Raw genomic sequence first — 17,060 nt, 5'->3', positions numbered from 1 at the left:
ATGCTCTGAATTTTGAAGCACACACCTGTCTGCACATTCTACTTGTCTGTCCAAGTGTACAGTTTTGCAAGGTTGTATTTATTTCAGTTTTCAAGAAATAAACATCAACACTATTCTGTTCTAACATTAGATATATATGTGTTAACTCCATGGTATACACATTAGAAAGAATTATTCATAAATGGACTTTGGATGCTGGCAATATACATCAATGCCGCTGTTAATCTTGTGGTTTGTTTTCTCCATTGATACTAACCAATCAAAGGTGTGTCCAATATATTAAATACTGGATCCCAAGTATGCTTTGTTGCTTCTTCCTTTGCTGTGCATGTGATTTCCTGCTGTCATGTAGATTTGTGCCAGTTTGACCTGGTAGTATTTGCTCATATGATGTATGGGATGAGCAGTAATGTTAGCAGTAATGTATCAGGTTTTCCTGTTCTGGAAAACTGTCTTTCTTGCTGAAAATATTTTTTTTTCCTTTCTTTTCTTTAACACAAGAAACAAGATGCTTTGCAGAGAAGAGTTAAATCTTACACTAAAGGAAAAATAATCAAAGATTCTCCTTGCCTCATGTCTTTCCCTTTATTTTTCTAGCCACCAATCAATGCTTTTTGGATGGACTTCCATGCTGTGACCTTGACATCCCATGCCCTGCTGTGACCTCACCACATTGTCACCATGCCATTGTCTCAAAATGTAAAGTATCCTACCACAGGAAATATAACATTATCAGGATCACAACAACTGCAATAAAGTAAAATGTGGAAGAATATGTTTCATGTCAGTGGAAGCAGAAAAGCCAGTAGATGAATTGGATTCCTTTTTAGATGAATCTTCTATGGATCAGCAGGTTTATTCAGAGTTACTTAAAAAGCAGTTAACATTCCATCAGCAACAAACCGTGATCTGTGTCAGCAGTAAGGCGATGTTCAGTCATTTATTTTGGAATGAGCAGTCACTGCAGGGAGAAATGAAATTATTAAACATCTCACAAGCAAATAAACAATAAGGCAAAGCTAGGGATTTTCTTTCTTACTCTAAATACTCAGCCTTCCTCCAGAGAATATTTATTAATATAGATTTTTATCTTTTTCTGCTGTTAGCTATCTGCGGGAGGGAGTTAGAAGTTTCTGTTTCTTTAGATAGCCTGGGTGGGGGATCAAAGAGGAAAAAAAAGTGCATGCTCTTTTGGCTGCTGCTGTGTTATTTTGTTCAAGTAGGACCATTGTTGGTTCAGCATTAAGTCCTCTGCTACCCTGAATTTGGTCCCAAAGAGTTGTCTTAAAATAAATCTTTTCCTTGTAGCTAGCAGTAGAAATGTATATGGCCCCATATCCCAGTGGGCTCTTTACCTGATCATGATAACTTTCTGTACTTAAAGCAGCCTTTCTCTCTCAATTCTCCTGACTCAGACAAAATCTGCACTGACACGGGAGATAATGTTCAGCTCTTATTATTCTTGAAGGATAAGTTTGATAATCTAAAACCCTTATAACTAGTGAGATCAGGTATAAAAAAAGTCTTAGAGTATCATTGATACCATGGCTAGTCAGACATGAGTATAACAAGCAATCAAAATCTTATGAGTTATGCAGCAGGAAAACCTACACCAAGCAGAGCTGCTAGTGGCAGGCATCCTAAAAACACTTCCATATTCTCCTTCATTCTTCTGTGTGGTCTTCTGCCAAATAAAGTTCAGCCAAACATCAGACAATTTGAAGCTTGATTGCTGGTCCTGCAACCCACCAGTGCAGATTGTCCCTGCATGTCCCAGAAAAACAGATAACCAACTCAATAGTTGGGAACAATATCAAAGGCTGCACAGTATTTTAGTAAGAAATGTAAATATAAGACCCCATTCCAGAGTAACAAGTTCTACTCTACACAGTAATGTTGCTTGACATGGTTTTCATCCTTTTTATTTTTTTTTTTTTTAGTTATTCAGAAAGATGAATCATTATAGACAGATATAAAGAGACAAGTGGGGGAGAAATATAAAGAAACAGGTGGTGACTACACTGATTAGCCAACCGGTATTTCTTCTAAGCCATTAACAAGCAGATGCACAGCTGACTCATGCTTGTCACGTAACTCTATGATTAAGACATAGGCCTGAAGTGTCATATTGACTGGGGAAAACTGTTTTATTTTGTGAATTTGATATTTATATATATGAAAATACATAAGTAGAGTCAGCACAAGTACTTTTAGATCTCTAGTCAAAATTAACTATTAGAAATGAAGAGCTTTTATTTCCAATGTTAATCAGCAAGCTCTGTTTCCCTGAGACTCTGCTGTACCTGCGAATAGGTTGATGTGAAGGGAGATACTAATTTTTTATTCTTTTCAGGAGAAAAGGATCTTTAAGGGTGCTCTAATGTAGAGAAACAAAGGTAAATTTTTTCTCTTCCAATTTCTGGTAGTGGTAGTGTATTTCTGGTAGTATAGGATAAGGACACAGAAAACGTTGTGAGTGCTTCTTTACAAACTATAACCTTGAGGCTGTATTTATTTTCTTCCATTTCCTTGTAAGAAGTTTATTATAATAAATGGTAATTTAGAATTACTTATAAGCTAAATCATTTGTACTGCTTTATTTATTGATTGATTTATGATCTGAACCCTAACTGCAACAGTTGTCCTTAGACTGATCTTCAGTAGTTAAGATCTTCTGCAGATCACATTTTTTAGGTGTGGGGTGACGGTGAGCATCTTGCCCTGCTGTTCTTAAGTTCTGAAAGTCCAAAAGCTTTGGAGTTAAGTCTCCAAGTTTAAATAACAAAAGCATCATTTGATAATTCTTTCTCATACCAATTCTTTCTTTCAATGACTTCAAACTCTACAATTTACAATTATGGCCTAGTAATTCTAGTAAAATAAATTAAAATATAAAACTTAAAAAATAGAGGGAGCAAGAAACTAATAAAACTGATCATTCTGGAAATCTTCCAGTGCTGCTCTTAGAAAGTACTTTTTAAAAGATATGCAAACTTAGAATTAGCTTTTGCAATATAAAGAATGCAATCATATCACCAGTAGAAATGCAAAGGATGAAGTCATGATGTAAAAGAATTTATTTTTAATAGAGTGTATATAGTCAATGGAATATATAAAAGTATGTGGATAATATGTAAAACGTTGTGGATCTTACAAGCACACACATACAATGGTCCTTATTTAAATCACCTTTGCAAGTATGTCCTTGATACAGGAAAAAATATTTTAGTTCAGTTTAAACTCTGTAAAAATAAGAAAAGGTAACGCCTTTATTTAAAAAAGGTAAAGATTCAAATGATTATGGCATATTTTGCATAACTCATAAATGAGCTTGTATACACTGGAAAAGTCTGTAACCTGGTTCAGAAATCACAGCTGATGCTTCCCTTCTGAGATAAACAATATCACTAAACTTCACCTTTTACAGTGCACTTCAGATGTCACTGCATAAATATTTGTCTATGGATTTTTTAACTTTTGAATGTATGAGAGAATTTGAAAATCTACTAGATGTAACAGAAAATGCAGGTAAGTTAACTGTGAAATAAATTTTTTGAAGTGAGAAACACTTAACTGAGTGATTAACCTATATGCCACCGTCTATCTGATAGAATTATAAAGCTTTGAGCATCTCGCAAAAAGCTGTGATTTCAAATGAGAAAGAAAACCTTTTAAAAAGCAAAAACAGGAAAACAAAGCTTTAACAAAGAAAAGTTGTCACTGAAATTATTCTTGAACACTGTGACCAATAATCAGTTGTGAATCCACTGCATATTTCTGATCCATAAATTCTCATTTCTTACAGTCAATAGAAACACTTGATTCAATTACACACGTAGATAGAGCTCTCCTATGAAATCTAGATGTACTTGTGTTCCCAGCCACATATAAGATAAATGTTACAAGAGCTTCTTAATGTTTTCTATAAATATACCAAATATCACTATGGACAGTATCTTTCATGTGTTGTGTACTGAATTTGTAAGGGAAATTTTATTCTTGGTTCAGATTATCTGTTTTCTGATCAAAGCGGGGCACACTGCATTAAAAAGCAGAGACTAAACAGTGCCATCACTGTTTTATATGTTCCCAACATTTTCTGTAATAGCTTCTCTAAAATGTGTGGCATAAACAAAATCCTCAAGCACATAGCGGTAAAATGGTTTTATTGGTGCTCATTTACACTGACCTACATAGGTTGTTCTCAGGCTCCCCATTCCTGAGCAATGATGCTCATTCTGTATTTGTGCCAAGAAAGCACTTACTCTGTGCCAAGCTATCTTTTTGTTAAAGGATATTCTGCCATTAAAATAAAGGCACAAATACAATTCACATTCTGTTAGTAAAGTCAGCAAAAACAATCTCAAAGATAAAAAAAAAAAAAAAAAACAGTGGGAGTTATCCATACAGTGATCTTACAAAGCATGATTGCATAGATCTAACTTTCTAATGACATCAATAGCAAAGAAAGCCTGAACACCCATATGTCAACTGTGAACGAGAAGAATGGAAATGGAAGCACAATATGAATGGCATCTCTGGTTTGTTTATTTTAGCAAAAAAAAGTAAAATTTTGCTGCAGTCCTCACTGGCTTTTCATAGCCTTCTATATTTCAATACTCCAATACTCTAAAGCACTCTAAAATTTACACAGCACATCAATACGGAAGGAGGACATTTTATTTTTATTCTATATTATGTGTAATAACCTAAGAATTTGAAGTGTTATGTGATGAATAACTCAGGACAAAATTATTTTAGACAAAGCAGAAATGTCAAAATTAATGACGTTTTCCAAAGCAAGTGAATCTAAAGACATTCAAGCTCTGGACATGTGATACGTAAACCTGCACCTTAGCAAAGTATTGCAAAATTTGGGTAAGCATTTGATCATGAAAGACATCAGGGATTAGTTTGCCTGCTTGGTTTGTGTGCAAGTAATATACTGAACAACACACAGAACGTTCTTTATGGCTTCCTATCAAAGCCTTACTAAACTAACATTCCTTCTAAAGCAAAGCATTAACTCAAATTCCCAAATTTCCATGTATACTTTTTCAACTCAATCCTTTTTCCTTACTAAAATTTGCTGACATCTGTATGAAATACATGAACCACTAGGTACACAACTAAAATCCCTGATAGAAAAAAACATTATTAGAGTTGAGACACTCTGGGTCCTCCACATAAAGCATACCACCAATGCATATCATATCTGCTTTAAAAATATATAAAAAACACATCTTTGTATTTGCAGAGTTTATTTGACAAAGGTATCCACTTCATGTGTCCCCCCACCCTCCCCAAAACAAACAAACAAACAAAAAACCACAACACAGCTTTCTCTTTTCTCTATTTTTTCCTCAGGACTAAAGGTGCCCCCTTGATTGGTGAGGACACCCCAGTGGTTGTAAGCTTCAGATTTTCACGTACGAAATTTCGCTGTCGAACTGTGGCTGATCTTATGTAACCGCTCGTAGAAACTACTTTTGCTGGCCTTGTAGGTGGTGTGGTCTGTGGAGGCAGGCCATTGATTTCGTATGTCCACTGCATTGATTGAGTCTGAAAATAAAGAACAGAGACATGATAAAATATAATCAGTGACCAAATACCTTGAAAATTTTTGACAGTGATTTACCGTGCTACATTGATTTCAAAAGATATTTATCCTTTTCCACATAAGGTATTGGAATAACAGAGAATGAGAATCACTGTCCTGGAACACAGAGACTAAAAATCATGTTTAACCATATGAATGCAGACTCAGACCCAACAAAGAAAAATAATTTATCATCCCAGCTGATCTAAAATTCCTTTTTTATTTAGTAAACCCCATAGCTCTGTATGTTGTTCAAAGGTAATTATTCCACAGTACAATATAAATGTCTCAGGTATATATATACTGTGTGACTTAATTGCAACTCAGGTGTTGGTAATAATAGTATTATCAAATGGTGAAATCTTTGCATTAAAATAATGGAAAAATAAAAAAGAGAAAAGGGCTCTAAGTACACATAAGAGAATTGCAACGTATGTTGAAATCTCCAGTTTGAAGAATATTTATGTGAATTGAAAATGACACTCTGCATTTGCCTTCTGTTTATAACTGGTCTGTAGGAATGGAGCATATGTTTCTATGTCATGTCTTGTAATGCCTGAGTACTTGATTCTTACTGAGTACGCGATTCTTATTCTTAATACATTTCCCATCTATGTTTACTTAAGGAGTATTATTTTATGTATACGAAGGCTGTACTGTTGCCTATCTCCCATGTTTCATTTGTTCTCTGAAGCAGAATTTTGGTTGCTAAAACCCCATATGTAACTATTGCAGATTCTTAAGTCATTTTTCTTTCAAGATTTATCACTTTAATTCTGGAAAGCAGGTCTTTATTCCAAGCCTAGCATTATCCTTCCTAGAAGGTCTATTCATAGATCTTTCATTTTCCATTCTCCTTTTCTCTTAAGAACAAAACAAAACAACGAAATGACAAAATCCCAAAGACTTCAAATGCTGTGTCATTATGTCCAGCTTTGTACCATACAAAGAGAAAGTGTTACATGCCCACTTGACACATACATTGCCATCTATTTGCACTCCGCAACTGGCAATTCCAGGTTTTCTGTTTGGGACATTTTCACTTACAAGGCACTCGTGGGGAACATCAAGTGAAAAAGCATGGGATGATGTAGGTCCATTTAAATTTATTCATTCAAGTGATTTTTTTTTTATGCAGAACATGTAACATAATGCATATACATAATACATATGTGCACAGTACACAGAACATACCAGACTCCATGACTTTGTAGCATCAAAGCAGCAAAGTCGTGTTAAATGCATGATATTTCCAAATTCCCAAGATATACTTTTCCATATTTTGCACAGCACTGCAACTGCACAGCCACGCTACTTTTGGTTCTACAGCAGGTTTTTTTTGGCACTACACTTTTGCATCATGCTGCATTGAACTAGAGTCAAGGCTTGCAGGATCACCTTTCTTTCCTGCTCCAAGTCACAAAGATTTAATACAACTGTTGTAATTTATGTAATACATCTCTCACTTAATACAAACATAATCCTTAGAACAATCATTGGTAGATATAACCATTACACCTAAGATCAGTGTCACTTTCACCCAAGGAAACAAAGGGTCAGAAAGGCTGAGTACACCCTCAACCAATCTGGAAATTAATGCAAGAGTCAACCTTAAAGCTCAAAGAGTCTTCCACTCAAGCACTTAGTTAACAGCATGCCTTCCAACACAGCTGGCTTTGTGGCCCATTTGCTCTTTCCAGTCTGACAGTTCTGCTTGTCCCCAAGCAGATTAGGCCTATAGAGAGCAGCAACAGTATCCATACTAATTACCAATTGCTCCTCACAAAAAAAAAAAAAAAATCACATAGCATAGATGCCATCAACCATCTCCAAAGTATAGCGTGTTGATTTATCTAACAACTTACTTACTGTATTCTGTCAATTAGCTATGGTCTAGGTAAAGAACTACATAGGACATGGGGAAGAGCAGTGAACCTTCTCCATCTCAACGTTTCTTTAGTCATATCATAATAACATATTGAAGAGAATAAAATGCATGTTAAAGTAGCTCTCTGATTTTGTTCTTGTTCTGTTGTTTTGTTAAATATCGGTATTATATTTGCCATTGAAAATGTTTGCTTTGGTGATGTTTACCTTTGTTATCTTTCGTATGCTGCTTCCTACTGTTCTAATGATTACCCTGTCATTGCTAAAGTACACTTAATGGATATTGTTGCAAGCAGTTTTTCATTCATGTTGCAACTATTCAAAAGGAAGAAGTTCCAGGTCATTAAACTGTAAACCTTTTGACACAGGCTTTGTGCTCTTCTATGCATTTATACAGTGTTTACAATATTTCACATATAGGCTGCATACAGGTACAATCTTTAAATGTCATCACCATATGAATCTCTAATTCTGCTGCTTATTTCATAACTGGTTTTAGCCAGTATTTTGGTAATGGAATATATACTGTTCTGTACTTATATTGAAAGAATAGGCAACTTTTCTGCTGTGTCTTTTAAAAGCAATATTTTTAAACCCTGTACTTTAAAACTGGTGGTACTGATTTTTCATAATGTCATCTGAATGAATTACTGTATTCTAATAAAGGTTAGTAAGCGTAAGATCTTAATAGATAATTCACCATGCATGCATAATTTTTTAAACTTTCATTACTCTTCTGCTGAAATCAAAATCTAATTTAAATTGAATATTATTCCTGTGTAAAACAGACATATTAGCTCATCATTATTCTAAACCTTATTTAATACTGTTCAGTGATCTACTAACTTCACGGCCATTAAAGATAAATGCCAGCAAAAGCAGGTGTGATGTGGACCAACATCAGTATCTTCTGTCCAAAGATAATATTGTCTTTTAAGAAATGTAAATCTCTCTCCAGAGTTAGCTAATTGTCTTATTAACTCCAGTACAAGATGAAAAGGTTTATCTTTATTTAGTATGTCAGATTAACAATTTAGTTTAAAGAAAATTTAACCTCAGGGTCATATACACTGTGTGCATGACTCATTGATCACTTCAAGGTCAGAGAAAAGATCCGTCAATTGTTTCAGCCAAAGATTTTAACTGAGTATCAAGTTACGAAAAATCTTTTTTGTTCGTGAAATCCACACATATAACTTTATTTTCTACAGTTTTCTTAACTGTTTGAAGCAGGATTTAAGCAAAACTGGTGGGCTATGTCACCTCTCAATTTCACTTATTGTTAACATCAAACAATATGGACTTCTGGGCAGTAAGAACCTATTGTTAATTGCCTGTTTGCTGTACAAATGCTCTATATTGTATATTTTGTGGGGGTTAAGAAAAAAAAAAAAAAGTTTATGGCTTTGCTTTGTAAAAAAGGTTCAACAAGGAGAAGTGCAAAGTCCTGCACCTGGGGAGGAACAACTCTGGGCACCAGTACCTCCTGGGGGCCACCCAGCTGGAAAAAAGCTCTGCAAAGGACCTAAGAATCTTGGTAGACACCAAGTTGAACAGCAGTGTGCCCTTGCCTCTATGAAGACTAATGGTATTCTTGGCTGCACTAGGCAAAGTATCACCAGCAGGTCAAGAGAGATCCTTCTGCTCTACTCAATATTGGTGAAGTTGCACCTGGAGTACTGTGTCCAGTTCTGGGTCTTTCCAGTACACGAGAGACATGAGCATACAGAAAAGAGTCCAATAGAGGGCTACAAAGATGATTGAGGGATTGGATTACCTCTCCCTTGAGGAGAGAGCTGAGACTGTTCAGCCCAGAGAAGGAAGATTTGGGTGTGATCTGTTCACTGTCCATTAATACCTGAGGGATGGCACAACGGAGACAGACCCAGGCTCTTTTCAGTGGTGCCCAGTGCCAGGACAAGAGGCACTGGGCACAAACTGAAGCACAGGAGGCTCTGCCTGAACACCAGGAAACACTTCTGTGCTGTATGGGTGATGCAATACTGATTACCCAGAGAGGTTGTGGAGCTTCTCTTTTTGGAGATCTTCAAAAGCTGCCTGGACATGGTCCTGAGCAACCTGTTGCAGGTGGCCCTGCTTGAGCAGAGATGTTGGACCAGATCACCTCTGGAGTTTCCTTCTAACCTCAACCAATCTTTGACTCTGTGATTCTGTGAAAAAGCTGTTTATTCAAGTGCTGGTGTAGCCTGTATCAGGTGCAGTTCTGTGGCAGGAGAAATTGCTCCTTACCTGATGGAAACTCATTGAGCTTAATGGGGAAAACATTGTGGGCATAATCACATAAACCCTTTAGATATGATCCATGAAGATGAACCCAAAATAATAATAATAAAAATCTGTAACAACCTAGTCCATCTATTGTAAATCATCTGCTGTCATCCAAAACAGTTGGAGGCAGCTTTTCTGGAAAAATTGTGCAGTTATGTACTTATTTACTGAAAGGAAAACCTCAGTTTGTAGTTCAATGCATTCTGCTAAAGTGGTAACAGGTGTTACACAAATGGAAAATAGTTACTGTAACTGCCAACATAGGTTAGTGCTACAAGACCACCTAGAACTCAGTAATTTTTGGAAAAATTTGGACACCCATGTCTGTTTAACTAGAATATTTAATTTCCAAGGGCAAAACATTAGGTTTTCAAATGCTACTCAAGTCATAAGTATTTTCTTTCAGGATAAAGCCTACAATGACTGCTTTAATCAATATGAAAACTGCAACAAGAGTGAGTCCACCAAGTTCAGAATCAGTGGAAGTGCCTTCAAGCTGCTTTCCAGGTCAGATATGTTTCAGTGACAGAGAAAGAAGGATCAAGTATCAGACTTTTCCGGAGTGACAGAGAGGGGTCAAAGACTTTGAGAGGTCTTCTGTATATGACTATATTTGACTTACGAGCTGCATTTGCTTGCCTAAGAAATGGGTCAGAATTTTCCAAACTTTTCCTGTGCTTATGGCAGTGCTGATTATTACACCAAATTTGCAACAATTATAATGCTAGCACCAGTACTAACAAACAAAGTCTAAAGACAAAAGTATTGAGTAGAAACACAAAAGACAGTCTCTGTTATGATGTATGTAATAATAATAACTTAGGTATTTACAAATCATTGGGTCCCTGCATCTCTTGGCCTATTTCAGAGTTGTGCTGATACTACAGATTACACAACTTCAGAAGAAAGACCACACCACATTCTAAACGTCCCTGACAGTCTGAGGGAAGTTTGGATGTTGAAACTAATGACTTCCTCTTATCAATATCTAGAAAGTCCTGACAGCTATAATCCAATTTAAGCCTGAAGAAAACAATAATTTGGTTCACCTGTTTGGAGTAATGGCCAACTGCAGAACCACATTTCTTTGATAAATATCTTGAAGAATAAAAAATCAGACATATGCTACCAATTTTTACTTTGTATTGTATGTTATTCAAGTAAGTTATTCAACTGTCTTGATAGCTGACTGAATAATGTTCATGAAATAATTTATTCAGCAAATACTGTTAGCAGTCACCAAATAATTTACGCAAAAGTATATTTTTTAGTATTCAGCCCATTCTTACAGATGGTTCATGATTCATAGGATTAATTTGCAGAACATAGACCATCCATATGTATTCACTGTAGGCTGGCGGTGCTACTCAGTTACATACTAATTAATTGCCAGAGAAATTTGTGTTGGGAGGGAGATAAATGTTGCAAAGTGAGTATCAGGAATTTTAAGGTAAATGATATTCCAGTTGTCTTTCAAACAGTGTTAATTCAGGAAAGTTCAAACAAGATTTGCAAGACCTCCAGTAAGCTAAGACACAGGAAATTACAGACAGTGCATCCTGTCCTCCCTGGACCTTAATTTGTATTGCAATGGTGACAGGTAAAAAATGATCAATTACAATCAGTGTATACATAATGAAATTAAACCAAACTTTTATGTGTGCTGCTGAACAGTTTCTGCCTCTATTTTTTTCCTTTATGATCAGTTTAGGGTGAAAAAAAAATAATTGTTTGGGTGCAACAATGTTGTAACATTTCCATATCTGTAGCTCTTAGAAAAGGGTATATATGGGGTATAGAAGTGCTAGATTTATAGCAAATCTCATATTAAAAGAAGAAAGTCATAGCTGATCTTATCAAAGTTACTGAGAAGACTTCAGTTATTTGTATTTTAATGTAGTCTTTGCTTAAGATTTGTTTTACTTGCTAACTCTCATTTTGTATTAATTTTATAAATGATCACTAAAGAGTCAGTATGACGGCAGATGCATTATATTCAATAAACAATATGGTTTGGTAGGTCTCATGTCATTACCTTCCACTACCTTCCACTCCATAGATAAATTTTTTACTTCTTGATTGCTTTACTACATCATCATGCAGAACAGGGCAGGTTAATTGAATACTTACCAGCCATTTGCTGCCAGCAAATGACATGGCCTCCACTGATTCCCTACTTTTGCCCTTCCTCTTGTTCTTATCTGTTTTCCCTGTTTAGTGAATCTGGTAAAGGGGAAAACAGATTGAAAAAACACTGGAACATATAAAAAAATGCCATCTACCAATGTCTTCCTCCTTCCTTGTTCTTCCAGTCTTCCATAATATCTAATTAAAAAATGGAAGGAAACTATAAATAATTAGAAGAGTATTTTCTTTGAAGTCTTAAGTATTTCTTGTAGCTTGGAAGAAAAACCTTGTAAAAGGTCCCATAGACCCAGGGGTTCTGATCTATATCTGAAACTAAGGGAATTAAAGAAACCAAGGGAAGAAAAAAAATGATGAAAGAGATTTCTTTCAGAGTTAATTTTTAAATGCAAGGTTGAGCTTCCTCATGCTAAGCTGGTTTCAGGCTGTTTCAATCCTTAGGATGAAAAAATACTGGAAAGAGAATTTTCTTATACTGAAGTTGTTGGGGACCCTCTGTTACTGTGCCAACTCATATCAGAGTCTGCACCTGTTAGGTCCGTGCAGTCAAGTAAAAGGGCACCTGTGTAGGGGTGGGAAACCTGGCTGCAGTGAGTCACTATTCACAATTAAATAGTGTGTCCTATTCAAGTCCATAATGTATCATGGAATTCTGAGCACTGGCAAGGAAAAAGAACTGCTGAAAAAATGATAATAGTAATAAAAATATTATTCTGGAGAATTTGAAGAAATAGTATCATGTCCTTCCTTTGACCATCAACGCAACGTCCTCTACAAGGTTACTCTTGAAGGACCAGAACAGTAGAAAACACAGTTTACGTTTGTTCTTGGAAAGCTACAATATCTCCTTGTATGACCACCTTGACCAGTTAATTAAGTAGAAAAATAACACTGTTATTTTTTAATAACACTGTTATAAAAAGTGTGAGGGTAGAGAATTAACTGCCACCTGAATCATAAATAAATAAATAAATAAATAAATAGCACTATCATAGAGTACTTGACATGGTTACTGCAAAGTCAAAATAAAACCTGCGTATCTGAAGAGGTGAAATAAAGAAGAAGTAAGAAGAAAAAACAAATCTTGCTTTAGTTATTCAAAAAGATCTTCACCCAACCTGATATGTACTGGAGGGACAATGCAGCATGATATAAACAAGTACATAAATAGCAAACAAAAAAACATGAAAGTGTGGGCCCACTGCTGATTGCAGCAGCAGACCTGGTAACACAGGACAAGGAATAAGCTGAGGTACTTAATGCCTTCTCATCTTCACGTTCATGATGATTTCACATCTTCAGAAAGGGAGAGAAGGAGTACCCAGTGAACTACAGGACAGTCAACCTCACCTCAATTCCTGGGAAAGTGATGGAACAACTAATTCTGGGAAACATTTCCAGGCACATAAAATACGAGAAGGTGACTGGGGGTATCTAGCATGGATTCACCAAGGGGAGGTGATATTTAGCCAACCTGATGATCTGTGGCAAAATGGCTTTGCTTCAATAAATAAAAACAAAGCAGTGGATATTGTCTACCCAGATTTCAGGAGGGCTTTCAACACTGTCTCCTGTAAAATCCTCATGGACAATCTGTTGAGGTGTTGAGTGGATGAGAAAACAATCTGATGGATTAAAAACTGGTTGAATGGTTAGACCCAGATGGTAATGTCCAGTGGCATAAAGTTTAGTTGGAAGCCAGTAAATAGCAGTGTAACCCACAGGTCAATACTAGGTCCAATCCTGTTCATCATTTTCATTAATGATCTGGATGATGGGGGCAGAGTGTAGCCTTGGCAAGTTTGTGGATGACACAAAACTGGGAGGAGTAACTGATACACCAGGCTATCCTGTCATTCAGAGGGACCTAAACAAGCTTGAGAAATGTGATGACAGGAACCTCATGAAATTCAGCAATAGGAAGTGTGATGTCCTGCACCTGAGAAGGAACAGCCTCATGCAACGGTATATTCTGGGAGCTGCCCAGCTGGAAAGCAGCTTGGCAGAAAAGAAGCTTGGATACCAAGTTGAACATGTTCCAGCAATATGCTCTTTCGGAAAAGAAAGCAAGTGGTGACCTGGGCTGCATAACTATACTGCCAGAAGGTGGAGGGAGGTGACCCTTCCCCTCTACACAGCACTGTTGAGGCCTGGAGTACTGAGAGAGAAATGGAGCTACCAGTAAGAGTCCAGTGAAGGGCCACAAAGATGATTAAGGGACTGAAGCATCTCTTCTGTGAGGGAAGGCTGAGAGAGCTGGGACTGTTCAGCCTGGAGTAAAGAAGACTCAGGACTTCTCATCAATATATCTGAAGGGACGGTACAAAGAGGACGTAGCCAGGATCACAAACTGAAATAGAGAAGGCTCTCTCTGAAAATAATGAAACACATTTTGACAGTGAGGGTGACTGAGCCGTGCTGCAGGTTGCCCAGAGAGGTTGTGGAGTCTCCAACCTTGGAAATACTCAAAATCCACCTGGATGTGACCTGGGCTAATCTACCCAGGTGACTGTTGTGGCTTGAACCCAGACAGCTAAGAACACACACTGCCACTTGCTCACTCTATCCCTGCAGTGGAAAGGGAGAGAGATATAGGAAGGCCAAAAGCAAGAAGACCCATGGATGAAGATAGTTTAATACATGAAGGAAAGAGAAACTAAAAACCAACCAACCAACCAACCAAAACACAAATAATGCAGAGGCAATTTCTCTCCACTTCCTGCAAGCAGACAAAAAAAAAATTTAATTGCTGAGAATGACATTGGACAGTCAGGGTCCAGTGTCGCAGATGTATCTCTTCACAGTCTTCTACTCGTGCCTACCATGCAGGGGAGAAAGCTTTGATGTTGTGCAAGCACTGTTAAGTAATACCCAAAACACTGCTGTATTATCAAGACTGTTACAGTCACAAATCCAATACATAGCAATATACAGGCTGCTGTGAAGAAAGAAAAATCCTCTCCAGCCAGATCCAAATGCTGCCCGAGCATATTGTCTGGGTTAGACAAGTCCCTTCCAGAAGCCCCTTCCAACCTCAAGCATTCTGTGATTCAGGGACTGTAGTGTATGATACATTAAGACTTATTTTCTTTCATCTCTTCATCTGTTTTCTCGTTACTTATAACTGCCCTAGTGATGTTGAATGTATTTTAACATCCAAAATTACGTGAAAAACATACAACTCATTTACTTATATACCCACTGTTTTCATTATATACTCAACAATTCATGTGAACCATTCCTCACAATGTGGTAATATTAAAACTGGAGTACTGAGCCATCCTGAGAAACTGTCACCAACACTTCATTTCAGGGTATCTGTCCTGGTTCCAGTTAGGACAGAGTTAATTTTCCTCCTAGTATCTGGTAGGGTGCTATGTTCTGGATTAGGATGAGAAGAGCGCTGATAACATGCTGATGTTTTAATTGTTGCAGAGCAGTGCTTACACCAGGCCAAGGACTTTTCGGCTTCTCGCTCTGTCCTGCCAGCGAGCAGGCTGGGGGTGCAGCAGGAGCTGGGAGGGGACAGACCCAGGACAGCTGACCCAAACTGGCCAAAGGGGTATTCCATACCATCTGACGTCATGCTAAACAATATATAGGGGTGGCTGGCCGGGGTGGGGGGGCCGGCTGCTCGGGGATAGGCTGGGCATCGGTCAGCGGGTGGTGAGCAATTGCATTGTGCATCACTTGTTTTCTTACACATTATTATTATTAATACTATTATCATTATCACTATTATTATTATTATTGTTATTATTATATTCCTGTCTTAATAAACTGTCTTTATCTCAACTCACAGGCTTCACTTTCCCGTTTCTCTCCCCCATCCCAGAGAGGGAGGGGGGAGGGTGAGCGAACGGCTGTGTGGTGTTTAGCTGCCAGCCGGGTTAAACCACAACAGTATCAAAGGGGAAAAGCGTGATCAAACCAGAGTCTGGGGGTGCTTGTGAATAACACTTATCCTCCTTTATCAGATAACACACATCATAGAATCATTTAGGTTGGAAACGATTGTCAAGTCCAACCATTAAGTTTACATTTAATCAATGGTCTTGCTTTCCCATTTATAATTATGACAGTAGCTCAACAATCATTTTCTTACCTTATAGGAACAATTCCAGATAGAATTAAAGGTGGCTTAATTGATTTCTGCAATTCAAATATTCGATGTTTCACTGCTTTGTTTAGATGTAATACAATCTATATCAAACATTCCTTCATTACTGGCAATGTTTTGAATGCCCTTATACACCAGTCATTCCCATATTGGTATAATCTCTTGTCATTATGGGAATTATAGTCTCAATAGGCAAGGTAACTATTTTTCTGCCTATGAATCAAAAATTTTGAGTATTGATTCTTCACACAAAATCCAGTGATGCTAGTAATAGGATGTGCTACATTCACTGCCTGGAATGAACTTTCTGGACCTCTGTTTGTAATCACAAAACTCGGTTCAACATCAGCCAGGGGATGCAGGTGATGTCTTCCTTATTGTGAAACTATTTCAATTATCCTATTAGCTTTGTTACATTTTCCCTTGTTCATTCTTTTTAAGAGATGCAATTCATAATAACATTAAACTATGGTAATTAACAAATCTACCAGGAACAATGCACAATGTATTTTCACCAAGCTACTGAATATGTAACAGTATCATTTTCTGTTAAAATATGCAAGCTTGCATACATAAGCTTAGAGAAGCCACAGATGGCTACTGTGGCTTGCACACGGCAGCATTTATTTCCAGAGCAGCATGACGAATGGTTTTGATATGCTATCTTCCATAGGCTAAGTTAGTGATTATTCAATAATAAAGGTGCACAAGCCTGACTTCTAGAGGGCTTGATAATGTTACCTGCAATCTGGTTTTCTCTGACATCTATTTTATCTTTTGAGACTTATTTTGTTTGCCCTCTGCTTTAGAATATCTCTGCAGTCTCATCCATGAATTACAACACATTTGCTCAGGTCTCTAGCTGGATTCAGCACACTGCAAGCAAATTAACTGTAGGCCAACTTGAATACGCCCTTTTCCAAGGACTTGCCAGCCTCCTGGCTGCTCTGTCTTGTACCTGGCAGCAGTTCCTCCTCCGGGAAGCCTGTACAGAGTTCCCCTGCCCTTGCTGGCCCTAAG

The 17,060-nt window shown here is 37.2% G+C and overlaps 1 protein-coding gene across 2 annotated transcripts in view; it reads right to left on the bottom strand.

Moving 5' to 3' along the window:
* Positions 1-3,052: 3,052 nt before the first annotated feature.
* Positions 3,053-17,060, bottom strand: part of LOC106042138 (cilia- and flagella-associated protein 47) — a 308,071-nt gene continuing 294,063 nt past the window's right edge. Inside the window, exon 65 of one of the 2 annotated variants that reach the window (XM_066980338.1) lies at positions 3,053-5,562. In XM_066980338.1, the coding sequence (XP_066836439.1) occupies positions 5,353-5,562 (210 nt within the window). In that variant the 3' untranslated portion in view covers positions 3,053-5,352. The remainder of the gene's footprint in view (positions 5,563-17,060) is intronic. The other variant, XM_066980347.1, reaches the window with a different exon arrangement.

This window comes from Anser cygnoides, chromosome 1 (genome assembly GCF_040182565.1).
Source record: "Anser cygnoides isolate HZ-2024a breed goose chromosome 1, Taihu_goose_T2T_genome, whole genome shotgun sequence".
Taxonomy (NCBI): Eukaryota; Metazoa; Chordata; class Aves; order Anseriformes; family Anatidae; genus Anser; species Anser cygnoides.
The sequence above is the reverse complement of the archived record's forward strand: the minus strand, read 5'-3'. Positions and strand labels throughout refer to the sequence as shown.